The sequence below is a fragment of the Saprolegnia diclina genome, assembly GCF_000281045.1.
Source record: "Saprolegnia diclina VS20 unplaced genomic scaffold supercont1.5, whole genome shotgun sequence".
Lineage (NCBI taxonomy): Eukaryota > Oomycota > Saprolegniomycetes > Saprolegniales > Saprolegniaceae > Saprolegnia > Saprolegnia diclina.
Genome location: NW_008246072.1, coordinates 733,760 through 754,520, shown reverse-complemented (window position 1 = coordinate 754,520; position 20,761 = coordinate 733,760). Strand labels below are relative to the sequence as shown.

At 60.6% G+C, this 20,761-nt stretch overlaps 10 protein-coding genes across 11 annotated transcripts; 4 read left to right on the top strand and 6 right to left on the bottom strand.

Moving 5' to 3' along the window:
* Nucleotides 1-8: 8 nt before the first annotated feature.
* On the bottom strand, nucleotides 9-617 carry SDRG_02310 (hypothetical protein). The gene has a single exon (XM_008607891.1). The coding sequence runs from the start codon at nucleotides 577-579 to the stop codon at nucleotides 55-57; it is 525 nt and encodes a 174-aa protein (XP_008606113.1). The 5' UTR covers nucleotides 580-617; the 3' UTR covers nucleotides 9-54.
* Nucleotides 618-1,198: 581 nt separating this feature from the next.
* SDRG_02309 lies at nucleotides 1,199-3,371 on the top strand (the record flags this gene model as incomplete). 2 transcript variants are annotated; one of them, XM_008607889.1, is made up of 8 exons in its annotated part: nucleotides 1,199-1,393; nucleotides 1,438-1,666; nucleotides 1,713-1,840; nucleotides 1,891-2,205; nucleotides 2,249-2,373; nucleotides 2,421-2,851; nucleotides 2,896-3,108; nucleotides 3,156-3,371. In XM_008607889.1, 8 exons carry the CDS (start codon nucleotides 1,199-1,201, stop codon nucleotides 3,311-3,313), a joined length of 1,794 nt encoding a protein of 597 aa, XP_008606111.1. In that variant the 3' UTR covers nucleotides 3,314-3,371. The 2 variants fall into 2 exon arrangements, with proteins under 2 accessions (XP_008606111.1, XP_008606112.1); XM_008607890.1 differs by having other exon boundaries at nucleotides 2,421-3,108.
* A 39-nt stretch (nucleotides 3,372-3,410) lies between these two features.
* SDRG_02308 (hypothetical protein) lies at nucleotides 3,411-4,808 on the bottom strand (the record flags this gene model as incomplete). Its single annotated transcript, XM_008607888.1, has 8 exons — nucleotides 3,411-3,578; nucleotides 3,626-3,691; nucleotides 3,738-3,878; nucleotides 3,920-4,039; nucleotides 4,086-4,199; nucleotides 4,247-4,345; nucleotides 4,398-4,496; nucleotides 4,539-4,808. The coding sequence occupies 8 exons, from the start codon at nucleotides 4,806-4,808 to the stop codon at nucleotides 3,411-3,413; spliced, it is 1,077 nt and encodes a 358-aa protein (XP_008606110.1).
* Nucleotides 4,809-4,872: 64 nt separating this feature from the next.
* Nucleotides 4,873-8,552, bottom strand: SDRG_02307 (hypothetical protein; the record flags this gene model as incomplete). Its single annotated transcript, XM_008607887.1, has 8 exons — nucleotides 7,648-8,552; nucleotides 7,394-7,600; nucleotides 6,475-7,347; nucleotides 6,131-6,432; nucleotides 5,903-6,086; nucleotides 5,592-5,847; nucleotides 5,184-5,542; nucleotides 4,873-5,136 (listed from the first exon to the last, which is right to left on the bottom strand). The coding sequence occupies exons 1-8, from the start codon at nucleotides 8,500-8,502 to the stop codon at nucleotides 4,873-4,875; spliced, it is 3,300 nt and encodes a 1,099-aa protein (XP_008606109.1). The 5' UTR covers nucleotides 8,503-8,552.
* Nucleotides 8,553-8,987: 435 nt separating this feature from the next.
* SDRG_02306 (hypothetical protein) lies at nucleotides 8,988-10,024 on the bottom strand. Its single transcript, XM_008607886.1, has 2 exons — nucleotides 9,545-10,024; nucleotides 8,988-9,485 (listed from the first exon to the last, which is right to left on the bottom strand). Exons 1-2 carry the CDS (start codon nucleotides 9,996-9,998, stop codon nucleotides 9,058-9,060), a joined length of 882 nt encoding a protein of 293 aa, XP_008606108.1. The 5' UTR covers nucleotides 9,999-10,024; the 3' UTR covers nucleotides 8,988-9,057.
* A 175-nt stretch (nucleotides 10,025-10,199) lies between these two features.
* SDRG_02305 (hypothetical protein) lies at nucleotides 10,200-11,478 on the bottom strand. Its single transcript, XM_008607885.1, has one exon. The coding sequence runs from the start codon at nucleotides 11,454-11,456 to the stop codon at nucleotides 10,293-10,295; it is 1,164 nt and encodes a 387-aa protein (XP_008606107.1). The 5' UTR covers nucleotides 11,457-11,478; the 3' UTR covers nucleotides 10,200-10,292.
* Nucleotides 11,479-11,640: 162 nt separating this feature from the next.
* SDRG_02304 (hypothetical protein) lies at nucleotides 11,641-14,480 on the top strand. Its single transcript, XM_008607884.1, has 12 exons — nucleotides 11,641-12,097; nucleotides 12,137-12,232; nucleotides 12,278-12,425; nucleotides 12,471-12,730; nucleotides 12,779-12,902; nucleotides 12,951-13,064; nucleotides 13,111-13,200; nucleotides 13,244-13,342; nucleotides 13,390-13,670; nucleotides 13,714-13,929; nucleotides 13,982-14,077; nucleotides 14,121-14,480. The coding sequence occupies exons 1-12, from the start codon at nucleotides 11,786-11,788 to the stop codon at nucleotides 14,373-14,375; spliced, it is 2,091 nt and encodes a 696-aa protein (XP_008606106.1). The 5' UTR covers nucleotides 11,641-11,785; the 3' UTR covers nucleotides 14,376-14,480.
* Nucleotides 14,425-15,717, bottom strand: SDRG_02303 (hypothetical protein). The gene is made up of 2 exons (XM_008607883.1): nucleotides 15,079-15,717; nucleotides 14,425-15,025 (listed from the first exon to the last, which is right to left on the bottom strand). The coding sequence occupies exons 1-2, from the start codon at nucleotides 15,599-15,601 to the stop codon at nucleotides 14,493-14,495; spliced, it is 1,056 nt and encodes a 351-aa protein (XP_008606105.1). The 5' UTR covers nucleotides 15,602-15,717; the 3' UTR covers nucleotides 14,425-14,492.
* A 419-nt stretch (nucleotides 15,718-16,136) lies between these two features.
* On the top strand, nucleotides 16,137-17,433 carry SDRG_02302 (hypothetical protein). Its single transcript, XM_008607882.1, has 2 exons — nucleotides 16,137-16,291; nucleotides 16,338-17,433. The coding sequence occupies exons 1-2, from the start codon at nucleotides 16,231-16,233 to the stop codon at nucleotides 17,366-17,368; spliced, it is 1,092 nt and encodes a 363-aa protein (XP_008606104.1). The 5' UTR covers nucleotides 16,137-16,230; the 3' UTR covers nucleotides 17,369-17,433.
* Nucleotides 17,434-17,444: 11 nt separating this feature from the next.
* Nucleotides 17,445-19,613, top strand: SDRG_02301 (hypothetical protein). Its single transcript, XM_008607881.1, has 2 exons — nucleotides 17,445-17,591; nucleotides 17,645-19,613. The coding sequence occupies exon 2, from the start codon at nucleotides 18,148-18,150 to the stop codon at nucleotides 19,498-19,500; it is 1,353 nt and encodes a 450-aa protein (XP_008606103.1). The 5' UTR covers nucleotides 17,445-17,591; nucleotides 17,645-18,147; the 3' UTR covers nucleotides 19,501-19,613.
* The last annotated feature ends 1,148 nt before the right edge of the window (nucleotides 19,614-20,761 follow it).

Below are 20,761 nucleotides of genomic sequence, written 5' to 3'. Positions count from 1 at the left end.
AAACAAATGCAGTAAGGAGATATGAGAGTTGGCTGTTTTTGGAGTTTATACTATCTAGTTTGCAAACGACGATGGCGCGGTGAAGCGCAGAGTCGGATTGAGTTCGCACTGCTGCGCAAACGCCTCCTGCTCTGAGCGCAGCGCGAGCGCGAGGCGGTTGTAGTTGTCGCCCACGTGGTATCCGTACGGATTGAACTTGGCCTTGTCCATGTTGCTCTGCATCTCCTCGATGCTAAAGTAGTCGACAACCTTCTCGAGAATGTACGGGTTGTCAAACTCCTTCTTGCTGCGAAGACTCGCCGTGAAGCTCAGACCACGCTGTGTGTGCGCAATGTACTGGTCGACCTTGGCTTGCGTCGCCGGCCTGCATGCGCCCGTTGGCAGCGGCGGCAGCTCGGGCAGGCCATCGCCATGTCGTTCGTGCGCCCGCGCTTCTGCCTGCGCCGGCTTCTCGGTCGGCGCCGGCGCAGGGTTGGGCGAGGTGTGATACGGCGCCGCAGGTGGGCTCATCCCGCCCGCGTCGCTCTCGTCCGAGTCGGAGCCATAGCCGGCGAGGCCCAGTGGGTTCCACAGCGCCATTCCTCCGTTGCCGTGAGCCTCGTGTGATTGGCTCGTTGGAACGACGCGATTTGATTGGCTCGAAATTCCAATCCGTCAAGACCCGAATTTAAACACTGCAATTCCCGATGAGCGCAAACTTAGGACATGTTTTCCACCTTACTACGACTAGCGACCTCCTCAAGCTTGACTGGACTATCGACGACTCGTGCTCCTGGACATAAATTTGGTGTGCATAAACTCGATCGTGCAGCGCATACACTCGAGCTGCGTCTCGCGCTCCGTTCGTTCCAAATGGAAGCGGGCTTCACGCTCCGCCTTGTCGAGAAGGAACCGCTGCTGCTCGAGCTCGAGCTTGCGCTGGCCGAGCGCGAGCTCCTCCCGCTTGGCAGTTGACATCAAATGCAGCAGATCATCCGCATGAGTGCGTACATGTGTTCTTCCCCGTCAGCTGGTGGCCTCGGCAAGTAACTTTGCACTGCGAGTTTGCCGTTGACGTGGCAGCTTGTGTCGTCCGCAACGCCAATAAGAGCTTATCGTTCGTGGCCAAAACAAGTCGCTTTTGGTGCAAGCGCTTGGAGCACACACACATTGAACGTCTACGATTCAAACGTGCGTGAAACGTTCGGATCGGCGACTGATGCTGCAGAACCCGCTCGAGCGCATTCGCCTCCAGCGCGCCAAGAAGGTGCTCGACATGCAGCAAGACCAATTGCGGTCGCAAATGCGCATGGAAGGCGAGCACAAGCGATCGCACGACCCGTACCAGCAGGTGGCGGCGTCACCGCGGGCGTCGTCGTCGTCCTGGGTCCGGCTGCCACCTGCCACGTACAAGGTAACTCTAAGCACGACACAAGTGGACGAACGACAAATACGCAGGGCGTCCCGATCGCGTCGTACCCCAAGACGCGCGAGTTCTGGGTCACCGTCGACTTTACCAAGCTCTCTACGCGCCAGCTCCGCGCGGCCGCGGACCTCCTCGGCGTCGACTTGGACGGAAAGAAGGTCGCACTTGTCGCTCGGCTTCAAGATTGGGTCAACGCGGCTGCGATCGAAGCCCGGCGAAAGCAGCTCGAGAAGGAAGCCCGGAAGCGCGAGCGTCTCGAAGGTAAGCACGTGATGATTGCAACAGCGCAAATATGAGCGACGGGTAGTGTCGGGCGGCGTGTTTGGCTGTGGCAACAACTTTGCAGGCCAGCTCGGCCTTGGGCATCGGGACGCCATGGCGAGTCCGACCGAAATCATGGCGTTCAAAGGGCGGCAAATCGTCCAAGTGTTTACGGTAACTTAGTCGTATTTTTTCCTGTTGCCAAGGACAATATTGGCGCGTAGGGATTTGATGCGGACTTTGCCTACGCGCTCTCGGCCGACGGGGAAGTGTACGGCTGGGGTGGCAATGGCGTCGCGCCGATTGGGCACCTGCCGCTCGAGGTGCACGACGTCAACCAAGAAGGCGACCACGGCTCACAAAGCGATACCTTTCTTCTCCCCCGGGTCGTCCGGAGCCTTCGCGTTGAGGAGGTGGTGAGCATCTCCTGCTCGCGCGCATCGGGCCACGTCGTTGCGCTCAACTCGTCCGGGCAGTGCTTTGGATGGGGCAAAAACGATTTTGGCGAACTCGGCCTTGGCCACGTGCGCGCGCCCGAGGTGCACACCCAGGTCTTATAGTTGGTTCTACTGTGTACCATAGGCGCCGGGGCCGCAGTTGCTCGAAAACTTGCGCAACATGGTGGTCACGAGTGTCGGTGTCGGTCACTGCCACACGGTCGTCAGCACGAACGGCGGCCACGTGTACGCCTTTGGCGCCGCCTGGGGGTGCAAGAATGCAATTGATATTTCGATCGTATCAATGTCTATCGTAGAGGCCAGCTGGGCGTCGGCAGTACCAAGCGGGAAGGCATCAAGGACCAGCACCTCCAAGTGTGTTTTCCGTCACCGACGCTCGTGTCCTTTCCGGTGCCGGTCAAAGTGTCGTCCGTGGCATGCGGCGCCGTCCACACGGGGGTCGTCACGACGGCCGGCCATCTATATACGTTTGGTTGCGGCGACGGCGGCCGTCTCGGTCTCCAGACGACCGGTGACGTCATTGCACCGACGCTCGTGACATCGCTCGAAGCCGACTTTGTCTTGCGCGTCACCTGCGGGAACTGGCACACGCTCTGCATTGCAGCTCCGCGCACGAAAGCAGCGTCCTCCACCTCACTGCGACACGCCGGCGGGTGGGTCTACGCGTTCGGGACAGGTCTGCACGGTCAGCTCGGTCTCGGCAAACAGAAACAAGCTTTGCTCCCCAGTACATCGTTCGAGTCCGTGGATCCTGCTTGATCTGCTGCGTAGCTCGTGTGCCAGAGCTGCAGCGTCGAAAGGTCAAGTGCGTCGATGTCCATGTCTCGGCGTACCACTCGGTCGCGCTCGGTGCCGACGGCTCGGTCTTTACATGGGGCCGAAATACATCCGGGTGCCTCGGTCGCCCGACACCCAACGAGATTGCACCCGACCCCGACGTCATCGCCGCCGTCAAGACATGGGGCTACGGCCCCGTGGCCTCGAGTACGCCCGCATCCATCTCCTCGGCCGATGTGCAATGAGCCACGTAGTTGCTTGTGGCTGCCGCTTCACGCTCCTACTGGCGTCGCCGTGGCCAGGCATCAAGAAGGAAGCCTTCCACGACGTGCTGACAATGAATGCGCGCCGCAAAGTCACCGACGGCGCGCCCGAAGCCCCGCGTTTGGACGACGACGACGACGAGGGATAACCGTGCCAACGTACATAAGTATTGTTTGAGTGGGTGGACGTGTATGCAAGCAGTGAACCCTTGTTCGTGCAGCAACCTTCTCCATGGCAGAAGGGCGCTACGAGCGAGTGCTGTACAGCGGCGTTGGTATCGCGTGCGACGGGCGGGGCTCGCTGTCGTCGGCATCGAGCGCCATCTCATCGCGTGGCCGCGACCGAAACAAACTCAGCGCTTCCAAATTCATGGCCGAGACGCCCCTCAAGAAGACTCGCCGCACGTCTTCCTCCTACATCAGCCTGCTTCCGGACCCAAGTTGTATGGAATGAACTGTACGAGGCGGGTCTTCTCGAGCGCATATGCATCCATGTCAATCTGCGCCCGGTGCAGCTGGTCGCGCAGCTACATCAATGTGTGTACGTGTACTCTAGGATTTGGTGGTCAAAACCTCGTGAAGCTCGGCTGTGTGGGCATCTTGCAGCGCGTAGATTTCTTGTGCGTGCGCACTGCTTTGCGTTTGAGCTGACCGGCTTTGTGCCTGGGCGCGGATGTACGAGCGCCAGTGCTGGAACGGACGGCGGGGCAGTCGCTACCCAGCAACGTCAGTAGCGCAGCATCGGCGGGACCCACCGAAATGTAAAGCGATAGGGCGCGGCGCAGGTGCTGGCGCTTTTGCCGACGCGCCAGCATGTACTGCGTCCATGCATGGAGACACCGACCGGCCGAGTATGCGCTCGACCACCGCCGACGCTACCTCGTTACTATCGCACCGTTTCCAGCGCCCATATTGACGTACCGTGTCGAGAGTGCGTCGTTGCAGTGCGTCCGCGACGCGCAAGAGAATGGCCTCTTGCCGCGCGGCGATGGTCTGCAGGCGCTGCTGCTTGGACGAGACGGCGTGTACCGATCGCTAGAAACGCTGTCGCCACCAAGATACAGATACCAGCGAATCGGTACTCTCTGCGCATCGAGCTCGTGGCGGTGCGTCGCGTTGAGCCGCACGACCTCGGCGGCGTGCTGCTCCAAGAGTCGTTGCTGCAGTCGAGCAAAGAGGCGCTAGCATAGCCCATGGCAGTGAAAAGTCATGACTTCGAATGCGATTTCGTACGGCAGACTCGGCGCCCAATGTCGCCGACGTCGAGGTGAGAAGCCCACTGAACGCCTTGGCTTCGTCCGAGTCACTCGCCATGGCTTGCAGTGGCTGCACCTACGCTGTCTCCGTGCATCCAAGAGCCATCGAGTCGCGTACCTGCGCGCCAACAAGGCTGTCAGTGCGGTCGTCCCGCGTCACGATCGGCGTTGACGGCCACAAGAGAGCATCTTCCTTGCTGCCAGACGTCTCGTCCCAGAAGCGCGCGGCTTGTAGCCCAAGAGACTTGAGCGGCCTGTCGGGGATGAGCAGCGAGATGCTACGGCGCATACCGTACGAAGGAATCGCAACGACGTCGGCCGCGCCGTCTTGGGCCTCGAGGAGGTCGATGGCCGCCAAGTGGCTCTCAAGCGACCGCAGCGGATCCATTCCTGAACGTTTCACTGTCGAAACAGAATATCTTAACCACTGTTTCATAACTAAATATTGTGAGCTAAATCGCCAGCTTGGGTGTGCTTGCAGCGCTGATCGCAGAGCTCGTGCGCGATCGGTTGAGCATGGCGGTGATTGCGTCGGCCATGCGGATGCCCTCGACCGGCTGATCCAGTTGGTGAAAGAACGGGTTCGACTCCTTTGCTTTCTGAAGCGTGTCGGTGAGCTGGCGTTCGCTCGTTGTTCGGCGCGTCGTCACGCGCCGTGCGCCCAGTGCGTTGAAATACTTGTTGAGAATCGTTGTTTTGGCCGGCGCTTTGGCCATCTAACATCACACTTGAGCGATCGATTCCGACAAAATACGTTGCGTACGTCCAAAAAATACGTTTCGATCGACTGCGAGTCGTCAATGGCCACGGCGCCGCGCGGAATAAACTTGAATTCGTCGCAAGATGCGAGTTTGGCGTGCGTGGCCGCTGAGATCTGAATGTGCCCGGGCAAGCTCTTAGACTCCATGGCGTTGGCGACGACGGTCTGGCTGCCCCAAATGAGATAGCGCGGCTTCTTGATACCGACGACGCCGCCCACGACCTTGCCGCTGTGAATGCCAATGCGCATCTGCAAGTTGACGTTCTCGGATTTCCGAAAGGCCTCCATTTCGCGGAGCATTTCGATCGCAAATGCGGTAATGGCGATCGCATGGGACTTTTCGCTCTTGTAGTTGGGCAGTCCTAAATGACCAAAGAAATGCAATACCTCGTAAAAATTAGGGAAATGTACCGCCAATGACAATAAAAGCATCACCGACCGTGTCCATCTTGTACACGCCAAACGCATCGAGGTGCTTGTCAAAGGCCGAGTAGACTTTGTTGAGAAAGAGACACGACTCGACGGGCTTGAGGGTGGCACTGAGCGCGGTGAAGCCCACCATGTCCGAGTAGAGGAGCGTGACTTCTTCGAGCTCGTCGACAATGGTGCCTTGGAGTAAAAGCGCCTCGGCGTACTGCTGGCTCGGGAGCATGTTTGCAAGCAGTTCCTATATGTATGCATATATTGTCATGCATATAGTCGAATGACAATGTTGTACATACTTCGCATTTGCGCTTCTCGGCGTTGAGCGTGTGTTTGAGTAAAAAGTCCATGCGCAGGCCAATCTCGCGCTTGTAGCAAGCGACTTGGCCAATGCTGAACGAAAAGCCCGTAACGACGAGGTAGCCGACAATGTTGGCAACGCCGGCGCCAATGACCGCGACGAGCACGAGATACACGACAATACTGTGCATATTGCATGAGTCGACAGCAGTCGTAGAAATACGTACTTGAAGATATTGACCAGCATCGCAATCGTAAAGCGAAAGCGGAGGAGGAGACTCCCAGACACAATGTAGATGACGTTGGCGGTGAGGAAATTGCGCGTTGGCTGCAAGAGCAGGTTCAAGTTGAGAAGCGAAATAACGACGACGACCGCGCCCCCCGCGACTTGCTGCATGTGGAGGAGAAAGAACGTGGTGTAGCTATACGCCAAGACGAGCACGAGCACGAGGACAGCCGTGACGTTGAGCGCGAGCACGGACGAGCGTACACTCTCAGAGAGCTCGAGGTTTTTCGCCAGTGTCAGCATCTAATCAAATGCTGGGGACAGTTGGAACACAAGAATTCGCACCTCAAACACAGTGGTCAAGGCGAGGACGACGACACCGACCCGTAGCGCGGCTCGGAATTGGCCCATGTTGTTGATGTTGTACTTGACCATGAATGAGCTCTCCATGTTTGAGGCGTACGCGCCACCGAGTCGCTTGGGAATCTCGACACCGGGCTTGAGCTGGAACGCCAGCGTCATTCGGTGCATTTGGAGGGCGTCGGTGGCGACCGCGGTCGTCGTCGGAGCCAGTTTGGTCGCGTTCACGGACGACATGCGATGCAGCTGTGTGGTGATAGCCCTGTCCTCGGCCACATCGAACGCATCGGAGAGCCCCGCCATGCCGTGACATGGCCGCGCGACCTTGCGGTTGAGCCAGTACAGCATGAGCTCGCCTTTGCCCTTGAGCGCGACTTTGCCGCGGGGCGTAATGTCGTAGCCACCGGACCGCATGAGAAGCTCGTACGTTTGGGCGCTGATTTGGATTTTGCCTGGTAGACACGACGAGCAGACGCGCGACGACGTGTTGACTGTGTCGCCAAAGAGGTGGTAGCTGTACGTTTTGCTGCCAATGACGCCGGCGACCACCGGGCCGCTGTGAATCCCGATCTTGAGGTGGATCTCCTCGCCTTGGCACGTCCAGCGCTCTTGCTGCTGGATGTACATCATCATGAGCGCCATGTCCGCGATGCGCTCGTGATGAAACGGGTCCTTCACGGGCACGCCCGCCGCGCACATGTACGTTTCCGCGATAGCTTCGACCTTGTAGACGCCCCGAGCGTCCGTGGCTTTGTCAAAGCAAAAGAAGATGCGGTTCATAAGCTTCACAAGCTCGATCGCCGGCGTCGTTTTGGACAGCCGGCCAAAGTCACTCACGTAGCAAAAGAGGATCGACACCTAATCCCATACATACGATAAGAAGCAGAGGCGACGAGCGGCGCACCTCGTCGTACTGCTCGGCGAGACCGTCGGTGCGATTCGCCTTGAGATTCTCCTTAATGTGCGCGGGGAGCATGGTCTCGAGGAGGTCGTCGCGCCGCTTGCGGTCGTCGGCGACGTTGTAGCGCAAGACAAATTCGAGCCGAACATGACGTTCGTTGTGGTACGTGGAGACCATACAAAAGGCCGTCAAGACTGGGCCAAATGCGATCTAGCAACATAGACAATGACGAAATGACGATACACAGAACATAGTACCTGCGGGTCCCAGATCGCTGCGTTGGAAGAGTAGATGGTGAAGGGTACTATGAGCATGAGCAGCGTGTGTAGCCACGCACAGAGGCAAGCGGCTCGAAACATGAGCCCGGTCGAGTGAAAGAGCATCGCGATGAAGAGGAGCGACGAGGCTTGGGACCACCGACCCGCGTAGAAAAAGTAGAGCGACGTGTCGTCGCTGCCGTTGGACGCGACTTGCACAACGACGCTCGTGCCAAGCAGGAGAAGGCCGAGGACGAGATAATATGTGACCATCGCGGTATCGAAGCGGAGGCTAAACCACGGCCGGAACGTCAAGTGGCGAAACACGAACGTGAGAGCGATGGCGGCGGCGCGGATGAGAAGGAGCCCGGTTTGGGCCGCGTGGTTGGTCGTGTACCCAAAGCTGAACTCGACGACGCCCATGAGAAGGTGCAATACGATCGAAAAGATGCAAGCGCTGCGCACCTTCCCGAGCACATAGTGTCGGTAATGACGGCAAAAGATGTCTTCTAAATGGAGGTTGGCGAACCGAAGCGAGTAGCGGTGCATGGTCCCCGAGTAGCCGGGCTGGCCCGCGCCGCCGAGGTAGCTCGGCGTGACCTTGGACGACTCGATGAGCCGACGCGACCGACTGCCGTTCTCGGTGGAGACTTTGGACTTGCGCTGCGACGCCAACTCGACGCGGTGGTCGAGGAAGCTACGCCGTTTGAGCGGGTTGCTCTGGTCGAGTCGAACGGTGGTCACTGGCAGTGCCAAGGACTCTGTCAGCGGTGTCGCGTCGCTCAGCCGGCGATCGGACGGCGTCGTCGTGAGCCGTCGCGGCGGCAGAGTCGGAAGACGCGTCTTGTCCTCCATCAGTGTCGCTTCGCGCCACGGCGCCGGTGTCTAAAAGTGGTAGTACTCGGGTTTTGCCGTTGCTGTGAAACCCCTCGCGACCTTTCTACGCCCAAGCGCGCGTACGCAATCACAGTAACCACACGGCTCATAAAACGATCACGTTGGCGCTGCTGCGGCGTGTGGCGTTGTCGATGTCTCGTGGAGATACTCTAATTCGAGCCAAGAGACCACCTCGTTCAATGAGAGTCGCCATTCCTTCCGAACTAGTGTCCGTCTCCCTCAGTCTCCCTGTGCAATCAGAGCCATCACCCAAGGTTTATGGATGTCGTATTGTGTTTGTGTTCAAGCTGGCAAAGCTCGTGCGACGTGTCCTCCAAAGTAGAGCTACGCTTGAAGCCAAACGCGAAGCTACTTACCGCTTGATCATCGGGCTTGTTGCGTCGTTCCTATGTCCGCCGGCTCGAAACTGGTGATACCACGCGCTGTCGTTGGAAGAAGCTTGAGCTAGAACGACGATAGCGGGGTTGCATTGAGACAGAATACTCAGGACAGTCGTAGATGTATATGGCTAGGCTACAGCTTTAAGACACCGGTGCGTACACCGCTGATGTAATTAGGCAGCTCGAGTACGGGGCACGACGCCGAGGACGGCAGCGCCCGCATCTTGTCGGCGCGCGTTCGCTGCACGTCGATCCACGTCGTGCGTGTTGCCTTGTCAAACGCAACGGTCGGTGGCGACACGGCTTTGGTCGTGCGCTTCCACGTGTCCAATGGCGCGAGCTCGTTCGTTTGGCCTTCCGACGTCTCGTCGTCGACGTGCGGCCGGTACGACGCGCGGTGCCCCGGGCTCGGTGGCAGCGACGGGTACTTCTTGACGCTCCGCGCTTTCTCCCACGCCGCCGTGACGCTCTCGTAGGCGCCAGGCCCAACGCGGTCCGTCGTACTTTGGTGGTCCACAAAGCGCTTGGTCGAGTTCCACAGCGTCGAGCCCGACAGCGAATCTACGATCCACTCGACTAACGCCACCAACCACATAATGATGCAAAGCAGTAAATCGTACGGTGCACGCGGTAGCCGAGTGTGTGTTTGCCCGTGTCGTAGATGCAGTCGAGTGTCGGCGCGTACATTGCGCCACTCTTGACATCAAGCTTGGGGGTGGAGCCCATGATGGGACCCCGCGTCGCCCAGCGCTTGGCGCTGTCTGCGGCCAAGTCGCGTGGCACGACGTACTCGTGCTGTTCGGGCACGAGGAGCTTGTCGCTAAACACAGTCGGTCGGAATGGTGCGTACGTATGCCGGCTCTTTCGCCGGCGCACCGTCGGCGCGACGGCTGTCGTGATCGGTGCGCTCGTGTGGCCCACGGGCGGCACGTGGTGCGCCGGCTTAAGCAGGGCCTTCTGCACCGGCAACGGCGACGTCGTCGCGCGAACGCGGCTCGGTGCTGTGAGGGGCATCGTGAAGCTTGAAGCGTGGCACGGCGCCGGTTGCTGTGCCGATATCGCGCGCCGGTCCATGCGAGGTGCACCTATTTTTACCTGCTGCTGTGTTCTTATTTCAATGCAACAATCAGGGCACTCTGGTCGACGCCAGCTGGAGGAACCCGCACATCAACGCAATCTCACCGTACCAAGTCGCAGCTCGGAGCTCCGAGGACCGCGTTGGCAGGTGTCGCGAAGCCAGACGCACCAAGTACCATAGAATCGACAGCACGTAAATGCAAAGAACTGTACACACATTGCCATTGTAGTATAGGCTGCATCGAAACACCAACTGCCTCGACTCGGCTATCGCTGCAAGTGTCGTCGGCCTTAGCGTCGGCGCAAAAAGCCGATCGGGTGGTCGGTCGACCCGTGCGTGGCCAAGTCGCTGAGGATTTCTCCGATCACGGGAGCAAACTTGTATCCGTGGCCTGAGAACCCGGCGGCAAAGACGACGTTGGGGTGTGCCGGATGGGCATCAATGATGAAATGACCGTCTTTGGACATGGTGTACATGCACACCGCCGACGTCGTTGGAGCCGGCAGCAGGTCGGGAAAGCACGTGGTGACGCACTCGGCGACAGGATCGAGCTCGCCGGGAAGCACGCTTGGATGCAGCGACGACGGGTCGTCCAGGACAGCGCCAGGCAGGTGCGGCGCGATCTTGACGCCGTCGCCGTCCACGTACGGAAAACCGTACACAAACCCACAGGGCAGATCGATGGCGAAGCAGGGCATGTTGGGCGTCGCAGCGAGCGCTCGACCACGCTCCGTCGGCGCCGGCGCAAACCAAAATAGCGGCACGCGGTGCACCTTGAGGTCGAGCGATGCGGAGCGCAGCATCGACGACGACCACGCACCGGTCGTCACCACGAGCTTGGCCGCCGTGTACGTCCCCGACGCCGTGCGAACCGACACGGCGTTTTCCGAGATGACGTCCCACGAAAGCACGGCCTCGTTGAAGCGGAGGTCGGCATCGAGCTTGCGTGCCAGCTCAATGTGCGCGTTGACGCTGGCCTCGACCTCGACGTAGCCGGCGTCCGCCTCAAAGAGCCCGATGTAGCCTTCGGGCACGTGAAAGTACGGGAAACGCGCATGGCATGCGTCGCGCGAAAGCACTTCGAGGGGCAGGTCGTGCTCCTCGGCGGACGCTTGGACGCCGGCGAGGACATTGATGTCGTCCGCATTGGTCTTGGTTTCCGGACCAAAGATGACGACGCCAGACCGGTGGAAGAGTGGCCGGCCTACCGACGCGCCAAGCTTGTCCCATAGCTCGTAGCTGCGGCGAAGCAGCGGTACGTAGTCGGGGTGTTCAAAGTACGCCTTCCGCACCATGCGCGTCTTGCCGTGGGAGCTGCCGCGGTTGTGCGCGGGCCCAAACTGCTCGAGACCGAGCACGCGCTGACCGCGCTTGGCCAAGTGGTAGCACGCGCTGCTGCCCATGGCGCCGACACCAAGCACGATCACATCATAGTCGGTCGTCGTCGTCGTCATCGGACCCTTTTCAATTGCGCACTGCCGACCCCAGCCGTGTCAAAGTGCAACTTCATTTCAGCCAATCAGCGAGGCGCAAACGAAGGCTAAAATCACGTTTCTTTAGCCACCAGCAAGAGAAGTCGCGGATGACGTCGCCGACCACCACGTCTTCCTTCGCACAATCAGCTACGCACCGCCGATGCAACACGGTACGAAGATGCGTAGGATCATGCGCTTCGCGGCTGTACATACCTAGTCAAAGGCGAAAGTGAGGCAATCTCGAGCATGTTGGGTGGTTTTAGCCGTTGCGACGAGGGCACCACGGAGCATTCTCGAAGGGTCACACCATGGAGGCGCTGCTGGAGGCACGGGCCGCGTGCTTGGATGCGCTCGAGAGCACCAAAGCGCTGATTTCAAAGAGCGAGGGCGAGCCCAACGGGTACGATGCCGCGTACTTTCTTCAGGCCCACGACGACGAAGACGATGACGTGCTCAACGCCGGGCTCTTGTACACTCCAAGCGGCCGGCTCAGCGCCCTTGGCGTCGCCAAATGCACGACACTCTTCCACGCATTCGATACCGACCACAATGGCTTCATGTCATACGAAGAGTTCATCGACTACCTCACGTCGCTCGGTCGGTCGACGCCATCGTCCAAGGTCCGTGCACGCGCCACGTCATTTTTGAACGCGGTCTAGGACCCGCTGTGCGACGTGGTTGACAACATCGAGTCGTGGAAGATGTACATGAGCGACGCGTATAACACGACCGCCGACGGCGACTTGACCATCAAGGTCTCCTCTCCGTGAGACGCATAATACGTCACTGATGGCACGTAGGGCTTTCTGCTGTACCGCGAGGCAACCGAGCACCTCTACCCCTTGGCCGCCGACTTGACGTACTTTGGTCTTCCGTGGATTGACGACGGTCTCGTTCGCCACATGCATCTTTTGGCCACCTTTGCAGCGTACGACACGGCGACGCTGGGTACGTCCGTAGCACTGTCGACGAGGATCGCATGTCGACGCGTAGGAAAGCTGCCCATGGCGCAGCTGCCCTACTTGCTCGCCGACGCCGGCATTCTCGCCTCACGACGCGCTGTCGACAGCGTCGTGCGGCTCATGCGCGTGTACGCCGAGTGCATGGAGTGCATTTTGCAGCGCAACCGCGCGATTCGGCTCTTTGGCTACAAGCAGATGTCCCGCGTTCGGTTGAGCGACTGCATGACGTTCATCTACCGCGACGCGTTTGTGGCGCTGGCGCTCTCGAGCTACGCACCACCGATGCTCTCGGTGCGACCACATGGAGGAATGGCGCCTGCACAGCTACGATGGGTGTAGAGCTGGTCGCAGGCCGTCTTGACGCTGCAACGACGAACGTACACTGTGCTGCGCCGTATGCACGCATCGCTTCAGTCGCTACGCACCTACGTCCAGCGAGCTGCACGCACGGGCCTCCTTCAGCGTACTACGTCGTACCAATCATCGCTTGTCGTTGACCTTATACACCCAGTCGGTCGCCTCTTGCCCACGACGTATGGCGAGTATACGCTCAAGCTCGATGTTGGCAACCCCGAGTTTGCCACATCTGCAGAAATCCAAATCTCCTTTACGACCGAAGTCGACTGTACCCACTGGCGTGGCGACTCCATGGCGCATACCTCTCTGTCTAGCGTCTGCCACATTGCACAAGCTCGGCTACCGCCACGACGGCGCCGAGTGCTATCTCTACTTCGACTTTGTCGCCCGCAGCGATATCTCGGGTGCGACTGTAAACCTTGTAGATATCAGAGACGATGTCTGTAGACGAGGCTTTGGCCGAGACGGCGCGTGCGATGGAGTCGATCGTCGACGACCTCTTCCATGACCACTTTGCCTCTATGCCGTACTACCATAGCACGCTGGGTGCGCGCCACGACCATTTCTCCAAGCGCTGACGCATGGCACCGTAGTCGTGACACCGTCGCGGCTCGAGACGCACGGCTCCCCTGTCGTCCGCGTCGTCCTCCTCTTCACCGACGCGCTCGATCCGTTCAATGTGTTTGTGGACGCGGACTTGCCGTCGATGCTCCAAGTACACAACCTCGTCTCGTCGTTCGAGGTGCATGTGGCGCTCAATGTCTCGGTGCGCGATCTGCTCACCAACAAGCGCTTCAACGTGCTCGAGCACCTTGGGCTGCGCGCGTTTGCGTCGTCGCGGCTCGGCCGGCAGTCGGTTGCGCAGATTCTCGAGGTCGCTTTGGTTCAACCTCCTTCTTTGACCAAAATGGATGTAGCAAGTCCTACGGCACAGCCAGTACGAGGCCGAGGCGACCGCGGCGGCAAGCGCCCATTTGGCGCGTGAAAAAGCCACGTTCAAGAAGCCCAATAGTCGCCGATCGACGGTGACAGCCACGACCTGGCGAGACCAAGTCGCCATGGCCAACGCGGCCGCGCGACACCGGCTCTGGTCTGCAATGCAGTACCTTGTCTCGGTCGTCGCCTACTCCAAAGTACTGCACTACGTGGCACGTCGACGGACGTTTGACGGTCACTCTATCGTAGACGGCGAGCTGGAACTGGGCGTTTCCGACGCTACAGCCGCTCTTTGCTCCGCAGAGCGTATTGAAGAAGCTCTTGCCGATCCCCGTCTTTGACAAGGTACGCAATGGTGCACGCGCACAGCGACTGTCAGTGCGACTAGTGGCGCACGGTTCTGGGCACGACGGGGCAGCTGGCCAAACTGTGGCGCCACGCCGTGACTGCGCTACAAGGCGACCTGCAGACTATGGTCCGCGAGGCGCCGCCGCCGACCGATGCAGCAACAGCGCTCGATACGTACGCGGTCGTCGTGACCAACCTCCTGGGCCTCAACGCCGTGCAGGCGCAAGCTGGGTCGATGGGCATGGACATGCTCTTCGAAGGCTTCGATTGGATCCCGCTACTTCCCAAACCCTAACCACAAATCCAGCACATCCCCAACGACAATTGACTAGAAAACGCTAGCGCCGATTCTAGGTCCAGGTGCTTATATATGTTATCGTACAATATTGATACCTTCCTACATAGCTATGACTCACTCTTCCATCGAGTCCCAGCTCGTGCGCGTCAAGCGCGACGGGCCGCGGCCACTGCTGTCGTGGAACGACAAGGATATTTCCGAGTGCAGACTCTCGCTGCCATAACTCGACTCGGGTTGTTGCTCTTGTGGTGGCGGTGGCGCCGGAAGCGACGCCTGGTACCACTCGTTGGTGCGCATCTCGGGCGGCACGTCGTCTTGCGCTTCGCTGCGGCGCGCCCAGCGTGGCTGCAGCGGCGCAAACGAGGTCGCCTTTGGCATGGTCGTGCCGTCCATAAAATACTCGACGCCCCGCGTCGCACCGAGCGACTCGCTCGGCTGGTATGTCCAGTTGGACATGGAGGTGGTCGCCGGTGGCAGTGCCGGCGATGTGTTGTTGGTCCACGAGACGGCCGTGAGACTCCGCACGTTGCGCTCCCGCCGACGACGGCGGTGGTCGTTGTACAAGAGCATCGCGGCAAGCACGACGACGGCCGCGCCACAAATGAGCGCCGCGACCAAGCTCGGGCTCAGACCGTCGCTTTTTGTACCTACTCCGAGCGATGCACTATGAGCCGTCGACATTAGTGCTCGTGGATCCTACCTGGCGCCGTGTTGATCGCCGGTCGGGACGTCCACGTCGGTGACGGCAAACTCGAGGGCGGAGGCGTCGTTGTTGTGTCCAAGTCCGCGTCGGGCGCTACAATCAAGATCGACGGCACCGGGACACGTGTCATGACCACGGCAGTCGTCGGCGGCGGCGATGCTGTACGGGTCGGCCTCGATGTGGTTGTATTTGTCGGCCTTGGCGACGTCGTGGGCGAATCCGTCGGCGTATCCGTGGGCGTCGGTGTTGGCGCGGGTGTCGGTGCAGGTGTCGGTGTCGGTGCGGGTGTCGGTGTTGGCGCCGGCGTTGGCGTCGGTGTTGGCGCGGCATCCGGTGATACCGTGCGCGTCTCGTCGGTCGACGGCATGTCCGTGGCCGTGGCCTCGGGGGTTGGCGCCGGCACCTCGGGTGGTGTCGCGTCGGGGCGCTTCGTTCGCGGAATGATCGTGATGATCAGCGATTGGATGTTGCCAGACGTACCACCTGCCGGCGCTTGCAACGCGCGCCCGTGCGGATGCATGTCGAGTCGTCAAGTGCCATGTCCGTGGCGCAGGAATCCACGGCAGTTGACCCTTTTATCCCAGCGCCCCTTCTCTCCTGACGCCCATCAACCGCCCGAGTAGCCGTCCATCAACAGGTCCATCAAAGTGAGATAAGTGGGCCAGTCAGTTGAAGACACGACAACTGCTACAACAAGTACTGCTTGCGACGCTCCACTTATTGCCGGAGATGGGTCACCAGCTGCCATCGGCGAACGAGACGCCGGCGACCATATCGCAGTCGTCTGCCGGAGCGGCTCGACGCGCATTCGGCCATTCGACCATGGCATTGCAAGCTCCGCGGTGGAATCACGCGGGCTGGTGGACGGACTGTGACTGCGCCGATAAGGGCCATTGCACCCACACGGCGTCGCCCACCGCAGGAGGTTGGTCACGCTGTTACGCGAGCCAGCGCTGCCTATGCTACGCGCGCGTCGATGAATAATATTATGCAAGCCGCCAGCGTAAACCTGCGACACCATTAACCAGTCGGTATTTTATTAATCATCTTGGCGCGCCGTCTGAGAACAAGGTCGTGCCAGCTGGTGCGCTACATGCAGCCAAGGCCGACTCCATTCCAGTATTGACGCAGGCCAGTACTCCACCCTCCATGCGGGTCTTCTCTTCGTTCGCTGCGCTTCTCGCCGTGGCTGTTGCTGCCACCGCCGATGGTATGCAGCGCTCGCTGGGTGTCGCGATATCTCATTGTCGTGATAGAGAGCGTCATCTCGCTCCGTGGCCTTCAAGCCAACAACGTGACGACGACCACGCCGGTGACGACGACCGTGACGCCGTCGCCGACGCCGACGGAAACGACAGTCGCCCCGACCACAGCGCCGGTGACCACGGTGCCGGTGACAACGACGCCGGCGGTGACGTCATCGGCGGTTCCGACGACCACGGTCCCGACATCGACGCAGCCGACGCAGACACCGACGCCGACGCAGCCCAACCAACCGACGCAGGCGCCGCAGCCTACGCAGTCCCAGGCGACGCCCGCGCCAACGTCAGAGTCGTCCTTGGGCACAGGCCCCCCGCGCACGCCCAAGCCGACGACGAAGAGTCCGACGCCCGTGTCGAATGATTCGGGTGACTCGGGCATCAGCTCGGGCGCGGTCATTGGTATCGTTGTTGGCATCGTTTGCGGTGTCGGTGTCCTCGCTGGCCTCGTGTACATGTGCGTCAAGAAGAAGCACGACGACGACGACGACCTCCTCTCGCCCAACGACTTTAACGCCAAGGACGTGACGCCCGTGTACAACAACAACACCAAGCCGATGACGCCAGTGCAGCCGGCGTATGCACCGGCGACGACCGCGACGGCGACCACCGGCAACAGCTACGCCTACTCGAACGACTATGCGGCCGCTCCGTACCAGCAGCCGACGGCCCCGGCAGCGATCGCGGCCGCCGCCGCCGCGCAACACCAGCCGTACGCCGACATGTACGGGCAGACGTCGCCGCAAGAGTTTTACGACCGGGAGTCGGCGACCTCGAGCGAGCCGAGCAACCACAGCGGCAAGAACGCGTGGATGCAAGCGATGCAAAAACCCAACTACGATTCGGACGGCGTCGACATTGACCGGCTCGACACCAACAGCTACAACAGCGCCAAGTTTGACGACTCGGGCAGCGACGTGAGCCGCGACAGCAGCTTTCTGAGCCGCGACGAGAGTCTCGGGTCGAGCGTCGACGACTTTCCGTCGCACCGTGGCACCAAGCAAGAGCGTGGCTCCTACGAATTGTAAAAGGGTCGCCGAATGCAGGCGGCTTTTTCCCTATTTTATCGAATCAACTACACCATGTCTTCTCCTCCTGTCCCGTCGCGACGACAACCACTTCAAAAGAATGTATTAATACACCTGGCGGCGTCGGCGTGGTCCGACCAGAATCGCACCGTGCGTGCGCCGGAGCTGCGCGCCGTGAGTAGCTAGTAACGTCAAGTGGCCCGTCCACTTGCAGACCACTGTGGTGAGAGCTCATCTGTGCCCGGAACCAAGCATTCTGAAGCGAACCACTACTAGCCTTGCCGACAGCGCCGCCCGCAGCCGCAAGTTCGTCCAACGACAGGCCCTTCATCATTCTCATCTCTCCATCGACCGCGAGTAATGGCGCGCGAGACAGCACCCAGGAGACATGGTCGACCTGGCATTACGCGCAGGCGCCAATGCAAACTCGATTGAATGGCCCTCGCGCCTTGGTCAGCGCAAGCACAAGCGGGCCGTCAGCAGCAGCTCGGGCCGTCCTGCTGCCAGGTCGTGACCGCCGGTCCCTCTGCTCGGCGCCACAGGTGTACGTGGCGTCACGTCGTTCGTGCTCGGGTGTTTTTTTATCGCCAACTTCCGAGGTCGTATACAAACACCAAGTCACTGAGTAAAAAAACTGGCCTCACGTTGGCGGCAACATCCAGCCGGATATAAAATATTGCTCCCGTGGCCTGTCCACGGCCTTGCTCCGGTGCCAGTTCATCATCATACCGGGAGTCCCCTTGCGCCGCGACGGGCAGACTGAATTGCAATCCCGCAGCATGAACTACTTGCAGCGCCTCGTGCTCCTGGCGATCGTCATGGTCGTGGCGGCGACGACGAACAGCAGCGTGACCGAGGTTTTGCCGCCGACCACGAGTGTGCGGCAGCTGGACGGAGGCAGTAATGGGACGACCACGGATCCGCCGACGCCGGCCCCAACGCCGGCCCCAACGCCCGCGCCTACTCCTGCGCCAACGCCTGCGCCGACACCAGCCCCGACACCGGCGCCGACACCCGCGCCTACTCCTGCGCCAACGCCTGCGCCGACACCAGCCCCAACGCCGGCGCCGACGCCCGCGCCTACTCCAGCACCAACGCCTGCGCCGACACCCGCACCAACACCGGCGCCGACGCCAGAGCCGACCCCATCACCCTCAACCTCCCCGCCGACGACCATAACACCTGCGCCGACAACGGTGACTCCAGAACCGTCAACATCGTCCGCACCGACCACAACGCCCGCAGAAACGAGTGCGCCACCGACCGAGGTCCCGACACCGACACCAAGCCTCCGCGCAACGTCTGACCTCAACCAAGCCACCAGTGCGCCGCCTGTCTCGTCGGCCTCCGGATCCGACAACAAGACCAGCAGCATGCTCTGGGTCATTCTTGTCGGTAGTTTTGCGGCGCTTCTTCTTTGCTTCCTTGTCATCTTTATCGGCATTCGCCGGGCGGCGGCCCGCGCCGCCGATGGCGACGACGACCACATCTCGGCCGCGTCGTACGCGCACAAGTACCCCGGGCGGCCGACCGGCGACCTCGGCGACGACAACGAGCCGCTCGACACGTCGCGCCTCGGGCCGCACGTTGCACTCTTCTCGCCGTCCGGGAGCCAGTCGACGGCGACGCCGTACTACCAAATGCCCGCACCGCCAACCCACTCGTTTAGCAGCTCGTCCAACGCCCGGCCGTCGACCGTGGTGCCGCCGCCGCCGGCGCCGATCGCCGCGCTCGCATCGCCACGCTACTCGGCCCATAGCTTCCACACGCCGTCCGTCGAGTACTCGCCGTCGGCCAAGTCGACCGGCTCGTCGACGATGCACGACAACCTGTGGCAGTCGGCGATGGAGTCGTCGGTGCTGGTGACGCCGGTCAACAACAGCAACGCGGCGGTGCGGAGCACGTGGCACGACGACTCGTCGTTTGAAGATTCAAGCTCGGACACTGTCCGGTCGCGCATCTCGAGCTTCACCGGCAGCGACGACAGCGACTCGTTTCAGACCGACTCGTTCATGACGTCGTCCGACCCGCAGAGCTCGTCGTTCCATACGCAGTCGTTCCACACAGCGCCGACGACCAACAGCAGCCTCAGCCCCTCGTCCCGACCGCGGACCACCAGCGCCGTGCAGTAACGACGCCCGTGGCTATGTCGTCGTTGCTGTCCTTGTCGTTGTTGTCGGCGTCTGCAAGTCGTAGAATTATCTATCCCCACCCTCTTGTAAACAACCTCCTCCTTGTACCGATAGCTCTCGTTGCTTAACGTGTCGAGACACGTGGCCATCGCTGTGCTCACAGAGCTGCTGGCTGCTTGGCTCGCCGCGGGTTACCTGAACAGCACTTGCTGCTCGCTCGAATGAGCTCGCTCGATCGGCCAATGGCTCGATGCAGCGCAGAGCGGCTGCCACGCGTCCGCTTGCCGAAGCCAAGCTCAAGTGGATACCTTCAAGGCGCACGAGGCCCAGATGGCTAAAGTGCCGGTGGTCGTTCCGAGCGGGCGTCAGCGCTCGTGGCCGACGATCGCTACATGCGGCGACGATGCTCCATGCTGCCTGCGTGGCGGCGTGGCCGGGCGCCTTGGGTGACTCGCATCTTCACGTACCTACTCAGATTGCCGCCTGCCAATCGTGGACCAGTCGCGCACGGGCGGCGTCGTACAGTAGCACGCTGGCGCACCTCGATTGGCCGCGACTTGTTTAGTCAGTCCAGAGTCCGAAATGAAATTGAAATCAGGCGCGATTGATGTGGCGCCTCCTTTCTTTGTGACCCCCCCTGGTGAGCCGCCGCGCTTGCTGTCGAGCACGTGACCTTGTTGGGATCCGTTCATACCAGCGTCGTTGGCGCCGACGATAATGCATCCCGGGATCTCAAGCTGGTAGCTGAGCCAACTCTAAGTTAGAGTTAGCTGGAGTCTTTAACTAGTTATTGCAGCCATGACATTGTATGATCTTGACAGCCAACAGTTGAAACGTACCCACCCCCATGGCAGCCAACGCGATGTAGGGAGGGTCCAAGCCACAAATGCGACCAAGAGCTCAGCCAAGAGGAGGCGAAGATCGTGGTGTTCTTGCTTGTCGGAAGTCGAATCAAAGAAGTGCTTTCGAAGCAGCTTCAAGGTGGCGAGCAACATCTGCGGGGTCGCCTGGGTGTTGTACCTGATTCGGGGCCCCACCACCGCACAGCAGCAGCTCCTACCAGCTGACCAGCAGCTAGATGGAGTCGCCATCCATCGCCTCATCCGTGAGGACATGTCGTCGGTTGGGCTTGGTGTCGCCTTGACTCGATGGAGACGGCAACTCGGCTTCAACTTGGAGCGGCGCTTCGATATTTTCTTCGGGGGACTTCCTGTGAGAAGGTGACCAGGGGGCCCACCCTCCCGGCTGACCTACTTTGGGA

Coding starts and splice junctions, on each gene's coding strand:
- SDRG_02303 (XM_008607883.1), bottom strand. CDS start 15,601: ATGCATCCGCACGGGCGCGCGTTGCAAGCGCCGGCAGGTGGTACGTCT. Junction 15,026..15,078: donor GGCGATCAACACGGCGCCAG/GTAGGATCCACG, acceptor CGCTCGGAGTAG/GTACAAAAAGCGACGGTCTG.
- SDRG_02301 (XM_008607881.1), top strand. CDS start 18,148: ATGAACTACTTGCAGCGCCTCGTGCTCCTGGCGATCGTCATGGTCGTG.
- SDRG_02310 (XM_008607891.1), bottom strand. CDS start 579: ATGGCGCTGTGGAACCCACTGGGCCTCGCCGGCTATGGCTCCGACTCG.
- SDRG_02302 (XM_008607882.1), top strand. CDS start 16,231: ATGCGGGTCTTCTCTTCGTTCGCTGCGCTTCTCGCCGTGGCTGTTGCT. Junction 16,292..16,337: donor TGTTGCTGCCACCGCCGATG/GTATGCAGCGCT, acceptor TTGTCGTGATAG/AGAGCGTCATCTCGCTCCGT.
- SDRG_02304 (XM_008607884.1), top strand. CDS start 11,786: ATGGAGGCGCTGCTGGAGGCACGGGCCGCGTGCTTGGATGCGCTCGAG. Junction 12,903..12,950: donor ACGCACGGGCCTCCTTCAGC/GTACTACGTCGT, acceptor TTATACACCCAG/TCGGTCGCCTCTTGCCCACG. Junction 13,065..13,110: donor CTTTACGACCGAAGTCGACT/GTACCCACTGGC, acceptor CTCTCTGTCTAG/CGTCTGCCACATTGCACAAG.
- SDRG_02306 (XM_008607886.1), bottom strand. CDS start 9,998: ATGGACCGGCGCGCGATATCGGCACAGCAACCGGCGCCGTGCCACGCT. Junction 9,486..9,544: donor ACTCGGCTACCGCGTGCACC/GTACGATTTACT, acceptor AGTGGATCGTAG/ATTCGCTGTCGGGCTCGACG.
- SDRG_02305 (XM_008607885.1), bottom strand. CDS start 11,456: ATGACGACGACGACGACCGACTATGATGTGATCGTGCTTGGTGTCGGC.